Source organism: Engystomops pustulosus, chromosome 4 (assembly GCF_040894005.1).
Source record: "Engystomops pustulosus chromosome 4, aEngPut4.maternal, whole genome shotgun sequence".
Classification (NCBI taxonomy): Eukaryota; Metazoa; Chordata; class Amphibia; order Anura; family Leptodactylidae; genus Engystomops; species Engystomops pustulosus.
The window spans coordinates 110,475,971-110,500,703 of NC_092414.1; the positions used below are offsets into that span (position 1 = coordinate 110,475,971).

The 24,733-nt window shown below is 41.4% G+C and overlaps 1 protein-coding gene across 4 annotated transcripts in view; it reads left to right on the top strand.

Moving 5' to 3' along the window:
* The window catches only part of IL17REL (interleukin 17 receptor E like), a 132,167-nt gene that overhangs the window by 43,595 nt on the left and 63,839 nt on the right, over positions 1-24,733 (top strand). For 3 of the 4 annotated variants that reach the window (XM_072150698.1, XM_072150697.1, XM_072150700.1), the window contains exons 10-15: positions 4,704-4,861; positions 10,997-11,041; positions 12,170-12,227; positions 13,862-14,007; positions 15,642-15,707; positions 22,620-22,677. In XM_072150698.1, the coding sequence (XP_072006799.1) occupies positions 4,704-4,861; positions 10,997-11,041; positions 12,170-12,227; positions 13,862-14,007; positions 15,642-15,707; positions 22,620-22,677 (531 nt within the window). The remainder of the gene's footprint in view (positions 1-4,703; positions 4,862-10,996; positions 11,042-12,169; positions 12,228-13,861; positions 14,008-15,641; positions 15,708-22,619; positions 22,678-24,733) is intronic. The other variant, XM_072150699.1, reaches the window with a different exon arrangement.

Consider the following 24,733-nt stretch of genomic DNA (forward strand, 5'->3'; position numbering starts at 1 on the left):
TATTGTGTTTGTACATCTATTTCTTTTTTCAGACACAAGTTTCAAATAATTTCAATTCTTAGCAGCAGAAATCCACCTCCCTGACTCACAATAGTGAGTGCAGCTCCCTTCCTATCACTTTTTTATTTCTTTCTAAACAAAACTACTTTGATGATGTCCATAAGGTTTAATGTTTTCAAGTTTTTCTAGGTGCTAGAATATTGTATGTGGCCAACTTTTTGGGTTAGGGTAATTTTTTAAATCCATTTTGTCTCAATATTTCTTTATTAAGCATGTTCAAACATTCTCAGCACTTATTTTCATAGATGCCTGGATTTCAGTAGAAGCTGCTTTTTAAAATTACATTTTCTTGACACTTGTTATTGAAATCCTTCTATGTCTACTTCACCATTAGGCTACTTGCACACCTGCTACCTGTACACAGTACATAAAACAACAGACCACACATGTGTAGCCTTTGAAAATCACATTGCAGCCTATATGTAATTAAAGTGGGAGGTCTACCCAAATTTCACTAACCCACAAACAAAGACAGCAATAGGACTTGCACTTAGTTTTTTGAGCAATCATCTCATACACATTGCCAAAGAAACAATGCTTGTGTGTGAGCCCATAGAAATAAATGGGAATTTGTGCTACCCATTAAAACAAAAAAATGGCTGTGTGAACTTGGTTTTAGGGCTCTTTCACAGCACCATATCTCACATGACCTCCAAGTGTTGGCAGTAAAGAAATGGATAGGACAATGTACTATTATAGTTAATGGAACCATTCACACATTGTTTTCTCCTTCAATTACCAACATCTTTAGCCTATCCAATGCAAGTCTATGGGCTACATAAAAGGGGACTTTATACTGAAAACATCTATCCCAGTGCTGGTTATGGGAAAACAAGGTCACATGATTGCTTTTATTTTGTGGAAGCAAAACAAAACACACAACAAATAAATAAAACATCAGTTTGAACATAACAGATTGGCATTTAAAATTTTTTGGATGTTTAAAAAGTCCATACAGCCTGAATAAAATACCCTCATGATATAATAAATTCACTGTACTGGCAATCACTTTATCCCTGTGGGACTGCAAAAGCTAGTGAATAATATTGCTTGGCTATGTGAGTCTCTGTTAGACTGTTTTGAAAGATAATGGTGCCCTATTCATACAGTGTGCACAGGTCTTCTTCCCATGTAATACAAGAATTTCACAATAATGAGACTCCCAACAATAAGACAATCATTCTCAATCTCATGTTATGAGATAAGCATTTATAGTGGGATGACCCCTTAAATAAAGTTCAGACAGTATTCTATAATGTTAAAGAAAATCTACCGGCAGAAATAGGAAACATAATCTAGTCTTACTCTTCTCACCCTTGGACTGCATCTATTTATATCTATTTCTTCCTCATTTCTGAAAAATGTACTTTTTAAAATATTCTAATGATGTTAAAATTCCCTGGGGGCATCAATAGAGCCCCTCTCGTCTCCATCATGTCACTCATATCTACGCCCCTAGCATTCATCTCACCCTTCCTACATCTTCCTCCAGCCGGGCCTTTCAGCCTGAGATATCACCTGGCACTTGGAAATTGCTGCACTTGCGTATATTTGTTCATACCACCAGAGTCAGATCTACATCTCAAATATGTCATGAATTAGGGATTAATTTCTAGGACTTGGACAATCTGCAGAATTTAGAATTTTAGATTAAAACAGTAGAGAGAAAGGGAATTTGCAATTTAAAAACTAGATCATTACTGCAAGGTGGCATTTGAAATATTGATATATTTTTTATAGAGTGTTTGTAAAATCCTTTCCGGTGTCATCCTCTGCCCGTTGTATACGGCTGCGGGTGATGTGATTTGTCTTTGTGTTACACTTGTCATTTGCCTGTGTAAATATGTACTTAGGATGCTGGCTGATTTGGAGTTGTTTGCACCACACCCTTATCGTCCTGCAATCTGCTCTGTCCAGCAACAGTTTATGTTATAGACTTCTGCTCCATTCACTTGCTGCTCCTTATACTCTGTACTTCTGTACTGTACTTCTGGTTTTCTGATTTTTGGCTATGGTATCTCTTTGTATCTGCTTTTTTGTGCATTATCAACCATTTCTGCTGAAACCTGCACCTCTGACCACACCTTATTGTGTTTTCCATTTGTTTGTCATGTTTTATGTCTGCACAGTGACCTAGCGAGGGACTGTCTTCTAGATGTCCCATATCACCTAGGATATGCAAATGTCAGTAGGCAGGTAACAGTTAAGGGGGCTTAGTTTAGGGCTCACTGTCCTTTCTGTCCTTCCAGGGTCCAGAGTCATTATTCAAGAAGATTTGCATATAGAGGTAATTAGACCTATTCTGGATAAAACTCTTGTTTTAAAACCATCAGACAAGGTTGGGAATATTACACAAAACAACATCACTGTGTATGTGGATTAGGTGTATTGAGAATTATCTGCCTGATTAGAACGTTTAAAAGTCTTTAATATCTTTATTCAAAATATCATTAAAAGTGTGCTAGAAATAGCCATAAGTATTCATTCAGACTTTTCAAGGTACACCTTCAGGTGGCAGTCCAAACACATATGTGCCAACCGAAGTCCGATAACATGCACCAAGAAACAATGAGGTGCAATCACAGGAGTACAGGTGAGCTTCCCGCTGTAACACCTATTATCAGTGGTTGTATATAGTAGGTCTGTCTCAATTATGTCCCTGCCTGACGTGTCATCAGAGGCATACCAGGATACACTAAGACATACAACACTTATTTAGCCATTGCCCTAGCTGCCTGATATTGCATTAGCATTTCAGCTAGAGCTTGCTACACACACATCCAGATTAGGTGTATTGGCACTTCCATCACACACTCACAATACCACTGATTTACTTAGATTGCGGGTATCAATCAGGGACCAGACATGTTGCTGCCAGTATAGATTTGGAAGCATTATACAGCTTTATTCCATTAGTTATTTTCTATTATCACCATCTCAGGAGTACTGCGATGGGGAGGCCATGTGCCCCTGCCTACAAAAGTTGGCTCCTGGGCTGGTGGGAGGACCGTATTGTGTTTTCACATCTCAATAGTGCCTGGACCAGATTTATCAACTTTTGGACACGTTACATTGATTATGTGTTCATTACTAGGGACTAGGTATTAGTTCAGTCAATTTATTACTTACCTTAATGTAAACAAAGTGGATCTGTCATTGATGCTTGCACATCATCATAATAGCGTTGATTTTTTTTTTTTAATATTCTTATCAGTAGAACTGAGAATAACTCCATCTCTACTACCCTATTTTGTAAAGTAATTGGCTGGGAATACCTTTATACACTTATTTCCATTTATTTGGAGAGGCATTCCCAAAAACCAAGTCCTCTGTATACATAGAAATTTTTCCCCAGATGCTTCTTCCAAAAATGAATCAGCTAAGCTTGATAGTGGGCTTACCCAAAATGGCTACCCTAAAATATTTATTGACAAAATTTTTTTTGAGGCAAGTAACACTCAAAAAATACCACTTCTGTCCCCCAAATTAAAAACTCAAGATGATGTCATCAGAATCATAGACACATTCTACACAGAACCTGATGAGGTACTAGTACTTTTGAAAAATTTTGGATACTATTATTCAGATCCAAATCTTCAAGATGTAATACCTAGGAAAGCAGCCAGCACATGTAGAAGAATGAGAAATATCCTAAATAGATCCATCGGATGTCATTTTGTACCACCTAAACCCAGAGATGTTCTGGTGTGGAAAGTGTAAAGCCTGTAAGTGGATCATGTGTGTTCTTCTTTTCAAGATCCAAATACAGGAAAAATATACAAAAATAATGCCACCCAGAAATAATTAACAGTAGGGTGTTCCTACAATGCATGGTCCTTTTTACTATGCAGCCCCCCTGCATGAGAGCTATTTGGGCTGTTGATATTTTAGCTGGTGTGCTGTGCCACCTAAGGGCACATTTGTATGCCGTTGTATGCCATTCCATTAGAGACTTTTTTTTAACCTATGAGCCATCATGATTGTCAACTGAAAGCCTGTCTCCTACTTTAGTTTAAAGGATGGTTTTATTTAAAAGCCTAATTTTATTATTAACCTTTCCAGATTCTTTACTGCCATATATGATACACCACCAGTGCTGCATAGAGATCTATAGCTGCTGAATTATCTCGTTGTACTACTAGTGGCAGTTGCCGGGTTATAGTCAAGAAGGTTCTGTAGCTTTGTTCTTAAATTGAATTTGTATATACATCAGAAGAGGTATATTTTTTGGTCCCTGTGACAATTGGATTTTAAAAGTTTGGGTTGTCATGGGAACAAGGATTAACAATAGAGCCCAATTGCATGCACCTTTCATAACTCCTACAGTGTGAAGCTACATTCTTTCATTCCTACAGCTGTGTACATGCCAGGCGAGCAGAGGGGCAGGAGGAGTAGCGATGAGCACCATTCACCCCTTCTACCTCCATAGGGACCGGGAGCCATAGATGTGTATGGGGGCAAATCATGCAACCAGATTACTGCCCCTAGAATGGCCATGTGAATGAACCCTTAGAGTCATGTTACGCTATCAAATATACTTAAAATTTAAACCTAACTTCTTTATTAGCCAATTTTTTTTTACCACAAATGGGGTGATGTGATAAACTGAAATTCACTTACAAATTATATATGCTTCTTCACAGATTTTGACAATCTCTGGGACCACATTATATATAATCCTATAACCCAAGATCTTGCTTGGAAATCAGCTTGTCCTATTGATGCCACTGTCAATCTATGCATGATGAAAGATGAAAAATGTCAAACTATCCCTGATTCAACAAATGTTAAACAAAACCAGGTAATATCTTTTCAGTTCCTAGAATATACAGCAAACTGTTATCTAAAACAGTGATTTTCAACCTTTTTTGAGCCGCGGCACACTTTTTATACTTTTTACACCACCAACCAAAATAGCACAAAATGACACTAAAACAGTCATAGTCATTATACATATAGTTAATAATATAGATTCTAAATTTATTTTACTCACTCAGTGTGAAACCTGGGCCTGTTTTGATGAACACAAAAGGGATATTCTGGCAGGAATGGTGGAAAGACACACTCTTCCTCAACAGTTCTCAGTTTCTCCCTGTTTTTAGTATATGGTGCTGATTATTATGTGGCTCATATACTGCAAAATAAAGGGGTACAATGAGACGTACTATGGCCATGAGGCCAGAGTACAAGTGCCAGCTCATATACTCAGCATATGAGCTGGTACTTGTAGTACTCCAGCTTCATGACTATAGTATTTCTCATTTTACATTTCTCATTGTTATATGCAGTATACTGCTGGAGTACTAAAAGTACCAGCTCATATGCTGAGTATTCTGCCAACAGTTCATATATTCAGGCAAAAGCTCATATAGTCAGCATTATTGGTGGGCATTACCTTGGCGGTGGGCAAATGCGAGAGTCTCTCCGCTCTCAGGATGGTGCGCCGGCCTCGGTGACGTCATTTTGTCGCGCAAGGTTCAAAGCTTGCGCATGTGTTATTGTACACGTCTCAGACATTGTAAAAAAACGTGACTGTGCATCGCTGTGCATTGCCGGGAAATAAAACACAGGGGGCACCATAGCTTGGGGAACTTTCCCCGCGGCACACCCGACCATGTGTCGCGGCACACTAGTGTGCCACAGCACACTGGTTGAAAATCACTGAGCTATGCTGACCAGGGGGATTGTGGGAGATGTAGTACAGAGTGGGGGCAGCCATCTTGGAGTGATGCAGCTGCAGCAGTAAGCTTTGAAGTGACAAGTGAAGGAAAACAAAGCATACACCCTAGCAGGGCCGGATTAAGGTTGGTGGGGGCCCCTTGGCGTAAAATCTGGTGGAGGCCCCCACTGAGTGCAGCGTGCATACATGTCCTCCTGCTCACTATCCACGCAGTAACACCGCTACATACGGCCGCCTGATCCCCAGTAATACATCTATATACAGCCGCCTCGCCCCCAGTAACACAGCTACATATAGCTGCCTCATCCCTAGTAACACAGCTACATACAGCCGCCTCGCCCCCAGTAACACCGCTACATACAGCCTCCTCACCCCCAGTAACACCGCTACATACAGCAGCCTCGCCCTTAGAAATACATCTATATACAGCCTCCGCGCCCCCAGTAACACAGCTACATACAGCCTCCTCGCCCCCAGTAACACAGCTACATACAGCCGCCTCGCCCCCAGTAACACAGCTACATACAGCCGCTTCGCCCCCAGTAACACAGCTACATACAGCCGCCTCGCCCCCAGTAACACAGCTACATACAGCCGCCTCGCCCCCAGTAACACAGCTACATACAGCCGTCTCGCCCCCAGTAACACAGCTACATACAGCCGCCTCACCCCCAGTAACACAGCTACATACAGGCGCCTCACCCCTAGTAACACAGCTACATACAGCCGCCTCATCCCCAGTAACACAACTACGTACAGCCGCCTCATCCCCAGTAACACAGCTACATACAGCCGTCTCGCCTCCAGTAATACAGCTACATACAGCCGCCTTCCCCCCCCAGTAACACAGCTACATACAGCTGGCTAACCCCAGTAACACAGCTACATACAGCCGCCTCGCCCCCAGTAACACAGCTACATACAGCCTCCTCGCCCCCAGTAACACAGCTACATACAGCCGCCTCACCCCCAGTAACACAGCTACATACAGCCGCCTCACCCCCAGTAACACAGCTACATACAACCGCCTCGCCCCCAGTAACACCACTACATACAGCCGCCTCGCCCCCAGTAACACAGCTACATACAGCCCCCTCGCCCCCAATAACACACCTACATACAGCCGCCTCATCCCCAGTAACACAGCTACATACAGCCGCCTCACCACCAATATACACACATACAGCAAATACACACACATGCAGTATATACAGCATTTTCACAGACATATGGGAAATACACACACACACATTCAGTATACAGAGCATATACATACATACATACCATATACACAGCATATAAACATAAACATACATCATATATATTATATATATATACATATATTTAAATGTGCACATATATATGCTTATACAAATATATGCGTGTATAAAAACAGTAAATGCATATATACACAGTATATACACATATACACAGTAGATGCATATATACACATATACACAGTATATACACATATACACAGTAGGTGCATATATACACCGTATATACATATATAGACAGTAGATGCATATATACACAGTAGATGCATATATACACATATTCACAGTATATACATATATAGACAGTAGATGCATATACACATATACACAGTATATACACATATACACAGTAGATGCATATATACACACACACAGTATATACACATATACACAGTAGATGCATATATACACATACACAGTATATACATATATAGACAGTAGATGCATATACACATATACACAGTAGATGCACATATACACAGTAGATGCATATATACACATATACACAGTATATACACAGTAGCTGAGTGTTCGGGGTTGTTCGTGTTCGGTGTGGGGTGGTCGGTCTGTTGCTGGTTTGGACAGGGGGGGGGGGAAAGGCTGGGGGGCATGGACACCCGCTGCTTGTTCCGCCGGGGGGGGGCGGTGGAGGAGCGGAGGATGGACGCTTGTTCCAGCGGGGGTGCGGGGGGTGCAAGCGGAGGACGTCCGCTTGTTCCAGGGGGGGTGTGTGTTAGGAGCGGAGGGCAGCCGCTTGTTCCGCCGGGGAGGGGGGAGAACGGAGGGCGGCCGCTGCTTGTTCAGCCGGGGGGGGTGGGGGGGTGGACGCTTCTTCCTAGGGGGTGCGGGGGGTGCGAGCGGAGGACGTCCGCTTGTTCCGGGGGGGGTGGTAGGAGCGGAGGGCAGCCGCTTGTTCCGCCGGGGAGGGGGGAGAACGGAGGGCGGCCGCTGCTTGTTCCGCCGGGGGGGGGGGCGGAACAGCGGAGGATGGACGCTTCTTCCAGGGGGGTGGGTTGGTCGAGCGGAGGATGGCCGCTTGATCCGCCGGTGGGACGGGGGAGCGGCTGAGAACGGAGGACGGCAGCTTTTCGGGCGTTGTTGGGGAACGGAGGAAGGGCCGGGGGGGGGGGGGGGAACGTATGGTTTTGGAAGCGGACGACGGGCGCTAGTTCTGGCGGGGGGGGGGGGGTAGGAGAGCGGAGGACGGACGCTTTTCGGGGTTGGGGAGCGGAGGGCGGCCGCTTATTCGGACGGGGAAGGAGGGAGCGTGAGCGGGGTTACGAGCGGGAGGGGAGGCCTAGCCATGCAGCGAGTTGGGCGGGCAGGGAGTCGGGAACCTGTGCCGGGGGGGGGGGGGCGGACGGCTCGGCCATGCAGGGGGATATGCGGGGAGGCGTCACCTGTGCCGTGGTCGGGCGGACAGTTTTGGGAGGTGGTGGCTGAGGAGTCAGGGCCCTGGGGCCGCGATCTGGTGGGGGCCCCCTGGGGGGGCAAGATGCTGGGGGCCCCGGGGCTCGAGCCCCGGGAGCCCCGCCTATAATCCGGCCCTGCACCCTAGGGTGGTGAGGTAAGGGTGTGTAACTATAATATATGCAAAAGAAGTGGCCAGTTTAAAAAAAAGTACATTTAGTGACTGGAGAAACCCTTTAAAATCAATTATAATTATAATTAATATTATTAAAAATACATGACACATACTGTAGAATTGTAGCTAAACGGATTGTTTCACAAGAAAGATTTTGAGAAAATAACATTGCAGTGTTTGATGCGGTCTTGTAAGCACAGGTCAAAAGTTTATCCAGTGGGGAGGAAAATCCTTTTGTATCTCATGGCTTTAAATTGACATTATAAGGAAAATTCTTACTTCTTACTTCTTACTGAACCTCATATTAAGTTAAAAAAGTTACAAAAATTATTTCCCAAATTAACCTTTCAGTTAAACTATTAATTGCCAACATTGAAAGATATATCAGCAACAATCCATAATTTACTGCTCCAAAGCTTAATGTAATACACATATGGATGTGTTTTGCATATATTTTTTTTAGATCTTTCTCAGATTATACAGATAGTGATGTAGAAGACTGAACTGTTTGCGAGTACTGTAAATAACTGAGCATGCTTTGTTGCCCATAGAAATTTATAGACACAGTTGATCACGAGACGGTTATGTAGCACAGCGATATTACAATATTTTTGTCTTAAATGGTGGATTAGTTTATGTGAAAGTATATTATTAATGAAGGGAAATTGTTATTATATGATAATATGTTTAATCCCTTATCTTCATACGTTTTCTGTGTTAATGCCCAGGCCATTTTTCTGGGTTTTTTTTTTTATCAATACATTCTACAAGCTATACATTTTCTGTCACAATAGTTGTATGGGGTCTTGATTTTTGTTGGTACAAAATGTCGTTTTTAATAGCACAATTTCCCCTTTTTGTGAAGCATATTTTGTGACTTTTTTAAATACAAATTTGCTGCCTTTATCATTGAACCTAAATAGGATTAAAAAACAATCTCTGTTTCAATACACATATAGCTGTACATAGTGTGTCGTTTTTTTTTTTAAATGAACTTCCTTTGCATTATGAAATACTTTTTACGGAAAAAAACTTTTTGCAGGGCCTTATTTCAAGCGTGTAAGTACTTATTTTTGCGAGAAGACCTATAGATATTATTTGTACACGCTTGGGGTTCATAGTTTTTTTGATCATGATTAATAATTTTTGAGTGACGGATGATTAAAAAATGTCAATTTGTAAATAGTCTTTGATTTTTTTTAAGTTTTCTTGTCGTACGGGATAAATACTATTATAGTTTTGTAGCCTGGATTCCTATGGGCGCCGAGATACAAAATGTGTATGATGTGGGCAATTTCTGTGTGTAGGTGGGAATTTTTTTTACATTTTTTGACTTTAATATAAAACTATTTAAAAATTTTTTTTATAACTTTTTCCCCCAGGGAGACACTTACATGAGATTGTTTGATCCCGGCCTAGTTATCCTAGGCACACTTGGGGCAGTCATGGGAAACCATTGGCACACTGTGATCCATGTTTAAACACAGTGACTAAGGTTTTAAACACTTAGGATCATAGCGTTTCCGATCCCTGGTGTTAGTGCCGGCACTAGGCTGTGATAAGAGAGCATGGCGCAGGCACAAGCAGAACACTAAGTACAGCAACTTCTTCTGATGCCGCGCCATGAAAAGGTGTCACATGAGAAGAAGTCCCCTTATAAGAGTTGATAAGGCAGTTATTAAGCTGGAGCTGTGCTGTGGGGATGAAGGGCCCTGTTCCCCTCACTGCTGCCAAACTATTAGCCTGAACCAGGAGTCTGCAGGAGCGCTGGGGTGGGGCCTCTGTGAAAAGTGCTTCCCTCCGCTACGGCTGTTGTGTCCCTGCTTACAGATATCCGGGGCACAGGACAAAAATTTCCACCTAGCAGCGCCCTTCATCAAATGTTGACTAGCCTGGCAACTTCCATCACCCAGGGCTTGTCAGCACAGGCAGAGGGTGATCCGAGGGCTGTGCCAAAGAAACTGCTGGATTTAGGTAATGAAGATAATAGGCAAAGTTGTTTTACATCCCAAGAGCTATTGATTTGTGTGAAATAAAAAACCTTTACAGTTACTCTTTAAGATTCTTTTTTTCTTAAATCTCTTTTACCCCTGCTATAAAACACCTATGTCTATAATTTCTACTACTGTTTTTATTATTACATTGAAGAAACAGTGACCCAAATTTTAGGCACATAATGAAAAGGAATCCCAAGGTGTCATACAGTGTAATAATAATAAAAATAATGTTTTTATAATTATGTGTCTTAAATTTGTGAACTGTTTCCTATTTCAGTGTAATATACAGGTATATTTGGTCAACTATTTTGGAAGTAAGAAACATTGCTACAGTTTCTCCCCTGATGTATAAAAACAAGCAGTTCTCTATTTAATATTTTTTCTCTATATAATTTAGGCTTTGTATAATCAAGTAGACACTCATCCCAAACTTTGTATGAAGGCAAGTACATTGCAGTTTTAACATATCTAAAAGTCCAAAATTCATGCTGTAATTTTGAAATTAGTCATATATTGCTACTATAAAAATGCTAAATATTTATATATCTATCAAAATATATTGCAATGCGGTATGAGTAACAGGACACATATAAATGAATATATAAAATAAACAGTAAAAGAGTATAAAAAATGTAAAAAAGTCCTAAAATGCCATATCCTTTAAAATATAACAATAATTATGAATCATGCACGACCTTTAAAACTGTGTATGCCTTCAAAGGAAGTGTTCTTAAGGACAATAAATAAGGTATATTAATTTTCCTGACTTTATGAAATATTAAACATGACAAAAGGTCAAAAATATAAATTTGATATTTTCGCGATTGTACTGAACCACAGAACAAGAGGAAATGTATCATTTGGACCACCCTGTGAAAACTGTATAAACATTTCCCACTAGAAAATGGTGCTACCATGTTTTTTGTCCATTCAACCCCAATAGAATTTGTACATTGCATGAAAGTTAATTGTTCATGAATGGAAATCTATCATCAAAATCATGCATAATAAATCAGGGACGTTTACTCAAAGATCGTGGCTGTCACCGTGGGAATCTTCTTATATTTGTTATCCATGGTCTCCTTCGTTCTAAAATCTTTTAACGTTTAAAATGAGCCTAAAAAGCCTGAGTGGCTACCCTAGCACCTCTGTTTCTTGATGTATTTGGCAAGGGCTTTCGCAGCGTTTATCCCCATCCGGCTCTGGTCTCTTTATGTATCTGGCCGGGGCCTTCATAGCATTTATGAAAATTCGGCAGCTGCAGCGAGTGTGCAGGTGCAGGGACAGGAATGCAGCCTCACCCCCCCCCCCCCTTCATGCCTTTGTAGCGCAATGGCACTGAATTTTGGAATAGATTGCAAGAAGCCCTGAAAAATATCCGTCAATATGTCTATTTGTAAAAATATTTATGTAAAAATACATTTATAACATAACCTCATGCTATACATAGTGGCAAACTTATTATTGATGTTTCTATTATTATAATTATTATTTTTACTATCTAACAGATAAAAATAAAAATATTTGGTATGAATGACACATAAATAATTTTATTTTTTTTATTTCATAGTTTACAACTGAAAAAGGTTCTTGGGTGAGATGTCCCTTTGAATCTGGAGTCTTTCCAGGTAATAAACACAAGCAGGAAACAACTGTACACCCAAAAACACACAACTGCCAGCTCCACACACAAACAGAACATCTGACAATGTAGTTTTTCTTCAGAAAATCCATGTCCTAAATGGTGAAAAATAGTCCTTTTTATTTATATGCAAATTAGCATTTTAGTGCACCATGTCAATCAAGGCTGAATGGGAAGCCCTAGAGAGGAGAAACATGGCCATGCACATGGTCACCACAATGCTATTTTGCTTATACACCCAGTATATAGTCTGCCAGCCCCTGTCCCCCTGTATACAGCCAGCTCCGGCCCCGCCGTATACACCTAGCCCCTGTCCTACAGTATGCAGCCAGCCCCTGCCCCACAGTATATAGCCTGACAGCCCCGGCCCCCAAGTATACAGCTAATCCCTGCCCCCCCCAGTATACACACTAGCCCCTGCCCACCCAGTATAAAGCTAGCCCCTGCCCCACAGTATATAGCCTGACAGCACCTGCCCCCAGTATATAGCCTGACAGCCCCTGCCCCCAGTATATAGCCAGCCCCTGTCACCCAGTATATAGCCAGCCCCCTGCTCCCAGTATATAGCCTGCCAGCTCATATCCCCCAGTATAAAGTCAGCAGCCCTTGCTTCCCAGTATACAGCCAGCCTCTCCACCCCCCAGTATACAGCTAGTCAATGCCCCACAGTATATAGCCAGCCCCTGCTGCCCAGTATATAGCCTGAAGTCCCTGCCCCAGGTATAAAGCCCAACAGATCCTGCCCCTAGTATATAGCCCGACAGCCCCTGCCCCCCAATATGTAGCCTGCAGCTCCTGCCCCCAGCAAATAGCCTGACAGCCCCTGCCCCCCCCCCAGTACACAGTCAGCCACTTCCTTCTAGTTTATAGCCAGCAAGCCCCTCCGCCTCCCCGGTATATAGCCTGCCAGCCCCTGCCACGTTAGTATATAGCCTGCCAGCCCCTTCCCTTAGTATGTAGACAGCAGCCCCTGCCCCCCCTAGTTTATAGCCAGTCCCATCCCCCAAGTATATAGCTGGCCAGCCCCTGCCCTGAGCATGCCATGCCTATAAATAAAAAGTAACACTGTAGTCACCTTTCAAATGCCCCCCACAGATCCTCTTCTAGATTTTGGGTTCCTCTGGCTCCTCTTCGGGTTCCTCTGGCTCCTCTTTGGGTTCCTCCGGCTTCTTCGGGTTGCGGCTGGCACACACAATGCCGTCAGCTGCTTGGCGACTTCATTCTGTGTGCAGCCGGCATCGTGCAGGGACTCGGAGAGGAGCAGGAGGAACCAGTACAGGAGCTGGAGGACCCGAAGATGAGTTAGGGGTTTTCAGCACAATTTTTGTGCTGAAAAACTTGGCTTATACTCGAGTATAAACAGTACATAAAAATTAAGATTTCTCTGCATCAAGGCTAAGCTAAAAGGAATGCTTATTTTGCAGGAATCTTACAATACGAAGTGTTTAGTTTGTAGGTTTTATATACCTAATTTGTTAATAAATATTAGATATTAGATATATATATATATATGCATCTGAACAATATAAAGTTGGAAGACCAAAGTGAGGACACATCCTGTAGATGGCTTCATGACACAGTAAGCATGAGAATATTTACTCACTTTAGTTTATATTACAGCTTGGGGAATGAAAACTATTTATAGGGATGAAATGATACAAATCAAAATCATGTCTTCAGTTGAAGCAAAGTTTTCTGTTTGCATTTGCAATCGGACACAACATACTTCTTGTGACAATCTTCAGAGGCATGCTTCAGTCTATGTGGTAAGCTCGCACATTTGGTAACAGTCCTTCTAATACTTAATTTAAAAAAAAAAAGATGTCACTTTGATAATAGTAAATGGCAGTTGCAAATAAGTACGGTATATAAATTAAAGTAATTAATAACAGTTCTATACTGTGGTCAATAGTTTAACATTGCAGAGGTATTTGTGAGAGCTTGAGGAGTGAGCAGAGAAATGGTTGATGAGGTTTAATGTAGATAAATGTAAAGGTATGCACATGGAAACAAAAAGTATAATTATGTTTTTAACAGTCAATTACTTGGTAAAACTGGAGCTGAAAAGGACTTGGGGGTATTGGTGGATGGTAAACTTAGTTTTAGTGACCAGAGTCAGGCGGCTGCTGCTAAAGCAAATAAAATCATGGGATGTATCAAGAGAGGAATTGATTCTCATGATAAAAACATAGTTTTGCCTTTATACAAATCCCTGGTCAGACCACACATGGAATATTGTGTATAGTTTTGGGCTCAAGTGTATACAAAGGACATAGTAGAACTGGATTGGGTGCAGAGGAGAGCAACCAAGATTATTAGGGGAATGGGGAGCCTAGAATGCAATGACAGATTACAAAATTTGGGATTATTCAGTTTAGAAACAAGACAACTGAGGGGAAACCTCATTACAAATACCTGAACGGGCAGTACATGGATCTCTCCAAAGATCTTTTTATACCTAGGCCTGTGACCAGCACAAGGGGGCATCCTCTACACCTAGGGGAGAGGCGATTCTACCATCAACATAGACAAAGGTTCTTTACTGTAAGAGCAGTGAGACTATGGAACTCTCTGCCGCAGGAGGTTGTTATGGCGGACTCTATGTACATGTTCAAGAGAGGCCTGGATGCCTTTCTGGAGAGAAAAAATATCACGGGTTATGGGGATAAAACATTTATTTAATTCTTAAAGGTTGGACTTGATGGACATGTGTCTTTTTCCGGCCTTATATACTATAATACTATGAGGATTAACCCCTCACGCTCACTGACATATATGTCCGTCAGCGAGCTATGAAGTTTGTATGAAGAAGGCTCATGGGCGGCATATTGCAGTAAACACTTACAGTCGGAGCTAGCACCAATCGTGGGTGTCAACCCCTTGATTGCCGCTGCCCGGCGGCATTTAAAAGATGTCTTTGTGCAGATCGCCACTCTCCCTGATGTCATCGATCAGTTGCCATGACAGCCTCAGGTCCATTAAAAAGGGCTGCATGCCTTTTTCTCAGGGATTTCTAGGGTAGATCCTGAAAGGGAAATATTTTCTTAGGGACTGCCTTTCTAAGGGCAGGAGTAATCGCTCTGGGGTTCAGGAATTAGCACTAGGGTCTTCTAGGGACTATATGAGTGAGGTTGTACCTACATGAACTCCTGTAATTACTCATTTGACTATCCAGGGTAAGATTGTTCTAATTCTTTAACCCATTTGGGTATATACTTCTGCTTATTTTTCTAAAGAATATAGGATGTTTTTCCTATTGCTAACATTGTTATATATTACTCTTGTCAGTCTAATCTTCCTTCTTTTTAACCATTGTGGTTTAACCACATTTTTTTTTAAATGTAACTATTTAAATCTACTATCCTAGTCACTCAAATAAAACATATTTTTATATCTTTAGGGAAACTCAGGATTTGGAACCCTAAATTTGACAAAAGATATATGCAACCCGAATATCTGTGTTCTGGTAAGTTTCTAAGGCTGTAAGTTAGATTGGATAGAACTTTCCTTCTATTTTGCACACTATTATTTAAATACCTTTCGTAAAAATAAATGTCATCTCACACTGCAAATTTATTGCTAAATTTGAAAATTGTAACCAGCAATGAAATTATTACTAAACTTGAAGTCCCCCCCCCCCCCTGAACACTTTCGGCTTAATCAATTACTACACTTTGTACAATCCAAACCCCAAGGCACTGCCACAGACTCCCGAACAGCATTCGCAAGCATTTGCCTGAATTACCCATTTGGTAGAGGGACAATTTCTCTCTTATACTCTATCTTTAATGCCCCTCCCCCAGACATCAAGTCACGATTTATGGATCAGTGGGAATCAGATTTTGGCTGTGAACTGTTCTTGGTGAGATGGGGACATTGCTTCTCCACTCTGGCAAAGGGCAGCCAGCAGGAATTGTTGACTGTGATCTCCCTTAGATTACTGCATAGATTTTATTATGTTCCTGCACGTCCGGCCAATATGTACCCCCCGCCTAACCAATACCTGCTTCAGAGGCTGTAATGCTTTGGGTGATATGGCCCACATATGGTGGCACTGCCCCCTGGTGGCCTCTCTCTGGAACAGCGTTAAGACCCTTATCCGATCTGTATTAGGTAATGCAACCCTGGTAACCCAAGCTGAACTCCTCCTAGGGGATAAACCAGCAAGGGTCAAAAATAAAGCACATACGTAGATTGACTACGTAGATTGGCAACTAGAATCCATATAGTGGCAAAATGGAAAACACTGGATCTGTCATTTAACGCAGTGAAAAACAGAGTTAACCTATTGTCTCCTCGAGAGGAGAGCGGCGACCAGGACAGACACACTACCTGTATTTGAAGGTATTTGGAACCCATTGATCACTGCACAGGGTTCACCTACCATTGAGAGGCCTCTGTCTTTGTCCCCTTAAGGATATTGGTAGATTACACATGGCTCACCAATACGTATGCTTGTTACCACTCTCACCTTTAGCGACCACCTATACTGATCTTGTACTAACTCCATTCTCAGGTTAATCCAACCCTCCCCAACCCTTTACCCTCCTCCACCTTCCTTCCCCATTCACTTGTTCAGTTTGTTTAATACAGTTGCTGGTTATGCATCACTCTAAAATAACTTCTATGAGATCCCCTGCGAGGTACATATGTTATACCATTACCTATTGTAAGGCACTGTTATGCTTTTAATTCAATAAAATCTTGTTCAAACTAAATTTATGGCTAAATTTGGATTTATTTATGTTTTTTAAAATCAGGGCAAAAGCGTCACAAGAAGGAAATATTGTTAGTCAAGCTGAAGGTTTTGGTAGCATTGTTCCTTTATTGGAAGTAAATATACAACTAGTATAAAAAATGAACATTCATGTATACATCAGACAAAAAATGCTATTTTTAAAGGCCTCCATGTCTGCCTGATAACTCTTTTTCCACAGCAGACTTCTGAATGGGGCCCCTACCCCCTCAAAAAATATTTGTATATAAACTTTTAAATTTATACATATACACACTTAGGCTACATTCACACTCACTGGCGTGCACACGTCGGCACCCGGGATCGGAGGACGATATAGCGATATATGGTGCACGGCACCGTATTAAAGGGAAAGATAGGACATGTCCTAGCTTTCTGCCGCTACGGAATGGTACACTGCTGTGGCTGTGCACATCCTCCATTCCTTAGTGTGTCATGTTGGATGCCAGGGCCCCTTGGCACTGCTGGCCCCATAGCAGCTTCTATGGCTGCTAAGGCTGTAGTTACAGCCCTGGTGTTTAATGCTAATCCTGCAGTTTGTTACTTACATGGATATTCTGCTCACTTGTCTTTTTGACCCTTTGACCCTTGCTCACGCCTGGTTTTGGATTTAGTTTTCCTCACCAGTCCCTAAAGTCCACTGCCTTGGAGTCATCTTCGATTCTTCCTTATCGTTTATGCCTTAAATACAAGCCCTTAGTATAAGCTGCCACCCAGGGCCGATTCTAGCATATTTACTGCCTGAGGCGAATATTAAAATGCGCCCCCCCCCCTGCTCACTGTTAAGTAAATGCTGAAAACTTTACTAACAATTAACATCCCCACAGACAGCTCCCTGACACTGTGTGACTGACTACAGGTTCTGGGAGTCATTAGTGGCATCTAGTACCTTATAGATGACAATCTCTTCCATCAGGAGGACTTTATTCCAGGTTCTCCAATCCATATACAGCCCCCTCCCAGCTTAGAAATATACTGTATCCCATATACAGCCCCCCAGCTTAGTTATATAATGTATCCCATATACATCTCCCAGCTTAGTAATATACTGTATTCCATATACAGCCCCCTCCCAGCTTAGAAATATACTGTATCCCATATACAGCCCCCCAGCTTAGTTATATAATGTATCCCATATACAGCCCCCAGCTTAGTAATATACTGTATCCCATTTACAGCCTCCCAGCTTAGTCATATGCTGTATCCCATATACATCCCCCCAGCTTAGTAATATACGGTATCCTATATACAGCCCCAGCTTAGTAATATACTGTATCCCATTTACAGCCCCCCAGCTTAGTTATATACTGTATCCCATATACATCCTCCCAGCTTAGTAATATACTGTATCCCATATACAGCCCCCCAGCTTAGTAATATACTGTATCCCATATACAGCCCCCTCCCAGCTTAGAAATATACTGTACCCCATATACAGCCCCCAGCTTAGTAATATACTGTATCCCATATACAGCCCCCAGCTTAGTAATATACTGTATCCCATATACATCCCCCCAGCTTAGTAATATACTGTATCCCATATACATCCTCCCAGCTTAGTAATATACTGTATCCCATATACATCCCCCCAGCTTAGTAATATACTGTATCCCATATACTTCCTCCCAGCTTAGAAATATACTGTACCCCATATACAGCCCCCAGCTTAGTAATATACTGTATCCCATATACAGCCCCCAGCTTAGTAATATACTGTATCCCATATACATCCTCCCAGCCTAGTAATATACTGTATCCCATATACATCCTCCCAGCTTAGTAATATACTGTATCCCATATACAGCCCCCCAGCTTAGTAATATACTGTATCCCATATACAGCTCCCTCCTAGCTTAGTATTATACTGTATCCCATATAGAGCCCCCCAGCTTAGTAATATACTGTATCCCATATACAGCCCCCTCCCAGCTTAGTAATATACTGTATCCCATTTACAGCCTCCCAGCTTAGTAATATACTGTATCCCATATACAGCCCCCAGCTTAGTAATATACTGTATCCCATATACAGCCCCCCAGCTTAGTTATATACTGTATCCCATTTACATCCTCCCAGCCTAGTAATATACTGTATCACATATACATCCTCCCAGCTTAGTAATATACTGTATCCCATATACAGCCCCCAGCTTAGTTATATACTGTATCCCATTTACATCCTCCCAGCCTAGTAATATACTGTATCCCATATACATCCTCCCAGCTTAGTAATATACTGTATCCCATATACAGCCCCCCAGCTTAGTAATATACTGTATCCCATATACAGCTCCCTCCTAGCTTAGTATTATACTGTATCCCATATAGAGCCCCCCAGCTTAGTAATATACTGTATCCCATATACAGCCCCCTCCCAGCTTAGTAATATACTGTATCCCATTTACAGCCTCCCAGCTTAGTAATATACTGTATCCCATATACAGCCCCCAGCTTAGTAATATACTGTATCCCATATACAGCCCCCCAGCTTAGTTATATACTGTATCCCATTTACATCCTCCCAGCCTAGTAATATACTGTATCACATATACATCCTCCCAGCTTAGTAATATACTGTATCCCATATACAGCCCCCAGCTTAGTTATATACTGTATCCCATTTACATCCTCCCAGCCTAGTAATATACTGTATCCCATATACATCCTCCCAGCTTAGTAATATACTGTATCCCATATACAGCCCCCCAGCTTAGTAATATACTGTATCCCATATACAGCTCCCTCCTAGCTTAGTATTATACTGTATCCCATATAGAGCCCCCCAGCTTAGTAATATACTGTATCCCATATACAGCCCCCTCCCAGCTTAGTAATATACTGTATCCCATTTACAGCCTCCCAGCTTAGTAATATACTGTATCCCATATACAGCCCCCAGCTTAGTAATATACTGTATCCCATATACAGCCCCCCAGCTTAGTTATATACTGTATCCCATTTACATCCTCCCAGCCTAGTAATATACTGTATCACATATACATCCTCCCAGCTTAGTAATATACTGTATCCCATATACAGCCCCCAGCTTAGTTATATACTGTATCCCATTTACATCCTCCCAGCCTAGTAATATACTGTATCCCATATACATCCTCCCAGCTTAGTAATATACTGTATCCCATATACAGCCCCCCAGCTTAGTAATATACTGTATCCCATATACAGCTCCCTCCTAGCTTAGTATTATACTGTATCCCATATAGAGCCCCCCAGCTTAGTAATATACTGTATCCCATATACAGCCCCCTCCCAGCTTAGTAATATACTGTATCCCATTTACAGCCTCCCAGCTTAGTCATATGCTGTATCCCATATACATCCCCCAGCTTAGTAATATACTATATCCCATATACAGCCCCAGCTTAGTAATATACTGTATCCCATTTACAGCCCATATATATATAATATATACAGCACCCCCTGCCCCAGTATAAATGAATCTGGCCCCATATAATATACACTGCAACCCCCCAGTATAAAACAATTCTGGCCCCATAAAATACATACAGTACCCCCCCCCCACTATAAAAAAAATTATTGCCCCATATAATATATACAGCACCTCACCCCCAGTATAAAACAATTCTGGACCCATTTAATGTATACCCCCCCCCCCCACAGTATAAAACAATTATGGCCCCATATAATATATCCAACCCCCAGTATAAAACAATTCTTGCCCCATATAATATATACAGCACCCCCCCAGTATACAACAATTATGGCCCCATATAATATATACCCGGACCCACAGTATAAAACAATTATGGCCCCATATAATATATACAGCATCCCCCCAGTATTCTGGACCCATATAATGTATACAGCAAACCCCACCACAATACACAACAATGTACAGCAATGTACAGCACCCCCCAATATAAAACAATTCTTGCCCATATAATATGTACAGAACCCCCCCCCCCCAGTATAAAACAATTCTTGCCCATAAAATGTATACAGCACCCCCCACCACAGTGTACAACAATTATGGCCCCATATAGTATATACACCCCCCCCCACAGTATAAAATAAATATTTAGGCCCCATATAATGCATACAGTACTCCCCTCCCCCTCCCACGATAATGACACCTCCTTACTCCCCCTTATTAGCCACATAGAATTAATGACAGTACAGGAAAAATAAATGAAAAATAAATAAAATCATACTCACCTGCAGGCAGGGGAGAACCTTAACTCTCTGCTGCCTGAGGCGAGCTACAGAACAGCGCCCCATCCCACCCCATCCAGTAGTAATATATAAGTTTATTATTTTAGCACATGGGTTCTCCATGAAGTCTAACACCCATGCGGACATCTGGTGTGAAGGAACACTATTTTTATGTGTCAAGATGTACTTTGTAGCAGGTGACTGTTTTCCTGATGCTGCCGCCAATGTTGCTCCAGATGGCGCTGCCTGAGGCAGGAGTTTCAACTCGCCTCATGGCAAGTTCAGGTTAGAATATTAACCATGACTTAGAAAGCTGTCGACAACATGTCCCCTACATATATCTCTGAACTCATCAGCCAATACCATCCCACACATAATCTACTGACCTTCTGCTTCGCTCTATTACCATCCGGATTTTCTCACAACCGCCTGCAGGACTTCGGCTGTGCATCCCTCATACTCTATCTCTATTTCAGACTGCCCCCTAACTTCCAAACCTTCAAATGTAACCTGGAAACCCATCTGTTTAGGAATGCCTACAACATCCAACAACTGCACTTTTAGGCTCACTTACACTGTATCTCCATTTACCCATATAGATTGTGAGCCCTCACAAGTTGGATTCCATAAGAATACAGTTTTTGTCTTGTGTACTTACAATTTGTTAATTTAATTAAAGGGGTATTCCTAGGAAGACAAGTTTCTTATATATACTCAGGATAACACAATAACACATATAGCATTTCACAGATATAAGTCCAACCTGTCTCTCTCAGTCCTGCTGTAAGTAATTTCAGTAGCCCCTAGAAACGACCCTGTAACTTCTGACTTTAGGGTCGGACTGTCATCTTTGATTTCTGTGTGACGGCCGTGCTGCTGAGTTTCTGTGTCTTTCTGCTCTGAGCCTGTAGCCATGTCCCTGCAGTCCTAGTATGGAGCGCACAGACACTTCACTTCCTGCCAGCAAACATCGCACAGTGAGGAAAGAAAATCTGCAAACTAAAAACTACAAGGAGATAAGTGTATCCGTAAACAGAGTGATCACAGATTCCACATCGAAACAGTGCTGTCTACAGTTGGGGATCCGTTCCTTCTGGAATAGATATACTGGTGTGGTTTTAATCCCGCATCATGTTATTAGGCCTCCTAAAAGTCAGGCTTGATAGTAGGGGAGCTGCCTTATAAGATTGCAAAAGAGGCATGGTTTTCCTTTTCCCATCCTGGAAAATGTATTGCCATATTTTTCCAGCACACAGATTCCTACAGACACACTCCAAAGGCAGGTGGAAATCCTTTCCAGGGCAATGTGAAATGTGTCTATCCTCTACACAGACATGATTTGAAATAGGTGTGATAATAGTTTGTTCATTTCTAGTATTAAATGCTAGTAAAATATATCTGACAATTCCCAATCTTTCTTGTTCTATAGGGTTTAAGGGTGGATGTGAATTATTCATTACCTGTCCAGATCTGTGATATACCTTGCAGTAAGTATTACTACAATGAAAAAGCTAGACAATGAAAGTCTACAGCGCACAATCCTGGTGCAGATTTTAGCCATAATTGATCTGTGTCTTGGAAACAGTTTCAAAGATTGAAATACGCAAGAAAAATATAGGACTCCCAACTTACAGACGACTCCTAGTTACAGACATACCTCTCTGCCCACTGTGACCTCTGTTGAAACTTTTTGTATGCTTTACTTTAGTCTCAGACTGCAATGCTCAGCTGTAAGCTGTCTGTAATGAATCTTGAATGTTAATTCTTGTTCCCGATGTGCCGCACATATTTTGACTTTGCCCAAATATACGACTTTCCTGTAGCACAGTCACAAATATTTTATCCTTGTTTCTGAATTATCAGATCCCTAGTATTTGTTTTTTAAATTTCTATCCTAAAGGAATGAGTAAGCACACTTCTAAGTTACTTTTGCACCTTCTTATGGCAGCCAGATGTTTAGTTTCTGCAAAATGGAAACAAACCACACCATCCATCTTTGCATAAGAATAAAGGAGATTTGTACCTTAGAACACCTCACAGCACTCTTACACAACACAATAGACTGCATATGGGACCTGTGGGATGAATATTGGACTGGTTGAAGTGTTTGCTAAAATGCTAGCTTCCATATTAGGAAGCACCTGCCACCCATTGCCCCTCCCTCATCCCTTATGTTTGTTGTTTCCACTCTTGGGGGTAGTAACCCCAACCCGTTTTGATAGGCCTTCCCTCTCCTATGTATTGGTCTTTGCCAGGTGGCATCACAATGTTACATTACCTTATTGGAACAGTGATTACCTGTCACATTGTGAGTATTGTTAATGCTGGAAAAACTGAAAAACTTGTTCCCATGATAGCAACAAATTCTAAACATCCAATCATGATTGGGACAAAATAAAAATTTGTCTGGAGCTACAATTATAAAATATACCAGTTCCGACTTACATACGAATGCAATTTAAGAACAAACCTAAAGAACCTGTCTTATACATAACCCAGGGACTGCCTGTATGCAGTAATATTTGATGTGTCATAGATTCATAAGCATGGGTTTCTATACAGAATATGTGATGCTTTGCTTCTAAATAAGCTACCAAGGATTTTGCTGCAGCTAAGGGTAGACTCACATTCAGTTTTTTTACTGATCAGTGGTCAATTTAGAACCTTTTCGGTTTGTGTTCATTGACAACAGTGGCGACGTGGGAAAAAAAACTGAACTGTGAAAAAGTGTATGTCCATATTACACTGAATTTAAATCTGCTATCAAATAGCAACTATTTTTACATACAGTACTAGTGGGCTTTGAGACCTAATCTGATGGCCTTCACTGCATTGCCTGACAATTACAGAGGCTCTAAAAAGAAAATACACTAATTTATCCCCTTCAACTAATTTATCAAGGGATATAGTAAGTATTTTGACACCACAGGAGCTTTCAAGACATAAAAGTGCAAGAGTGGAGCATAATCAAATTGGGTATATTTTCTACAAATATACCACTTTTGCCCAATTTCTTATGCCCATCCCATGCCACTATGACAAATCTACTCACCAGTTATTATGCTGCATTACCTGTTTTGAGGAGTACCATACATGTACCACCATGTGCATATGATAACGTAACCATACAATAAAGTGATTAATAATAATACTGCATGATTAACAGTGTTACCTGCTTCAGCCAATGAGCGGCATCCTCACATCATTGGCAAATCAAAAGAATTGAAGTTCCCTGAAAAAAACATAGACTTGCTTGGGCATTCTTTAATATAACACATCCCCACAGTGTCAGTCACATCTAACATTTAGTATTCACCTTGTGAAAGGATGATAAATAATTCAGTTTGACAAGATAGAAAGCCCCAGTATACAGTACAGTACACCAATAGTCAGACTGATATCAATCACAGGTAAACTTTAGTAGTATTTTATGGCAGTGAAAAACATACATATTCCTTGTAGTCTGAAAGCAGGAAGTAATTGTTAGGATGAAAGCAGGAAGTAGTTGTTAAAATAGAAATATGCCTATGCAGACGATTTAAC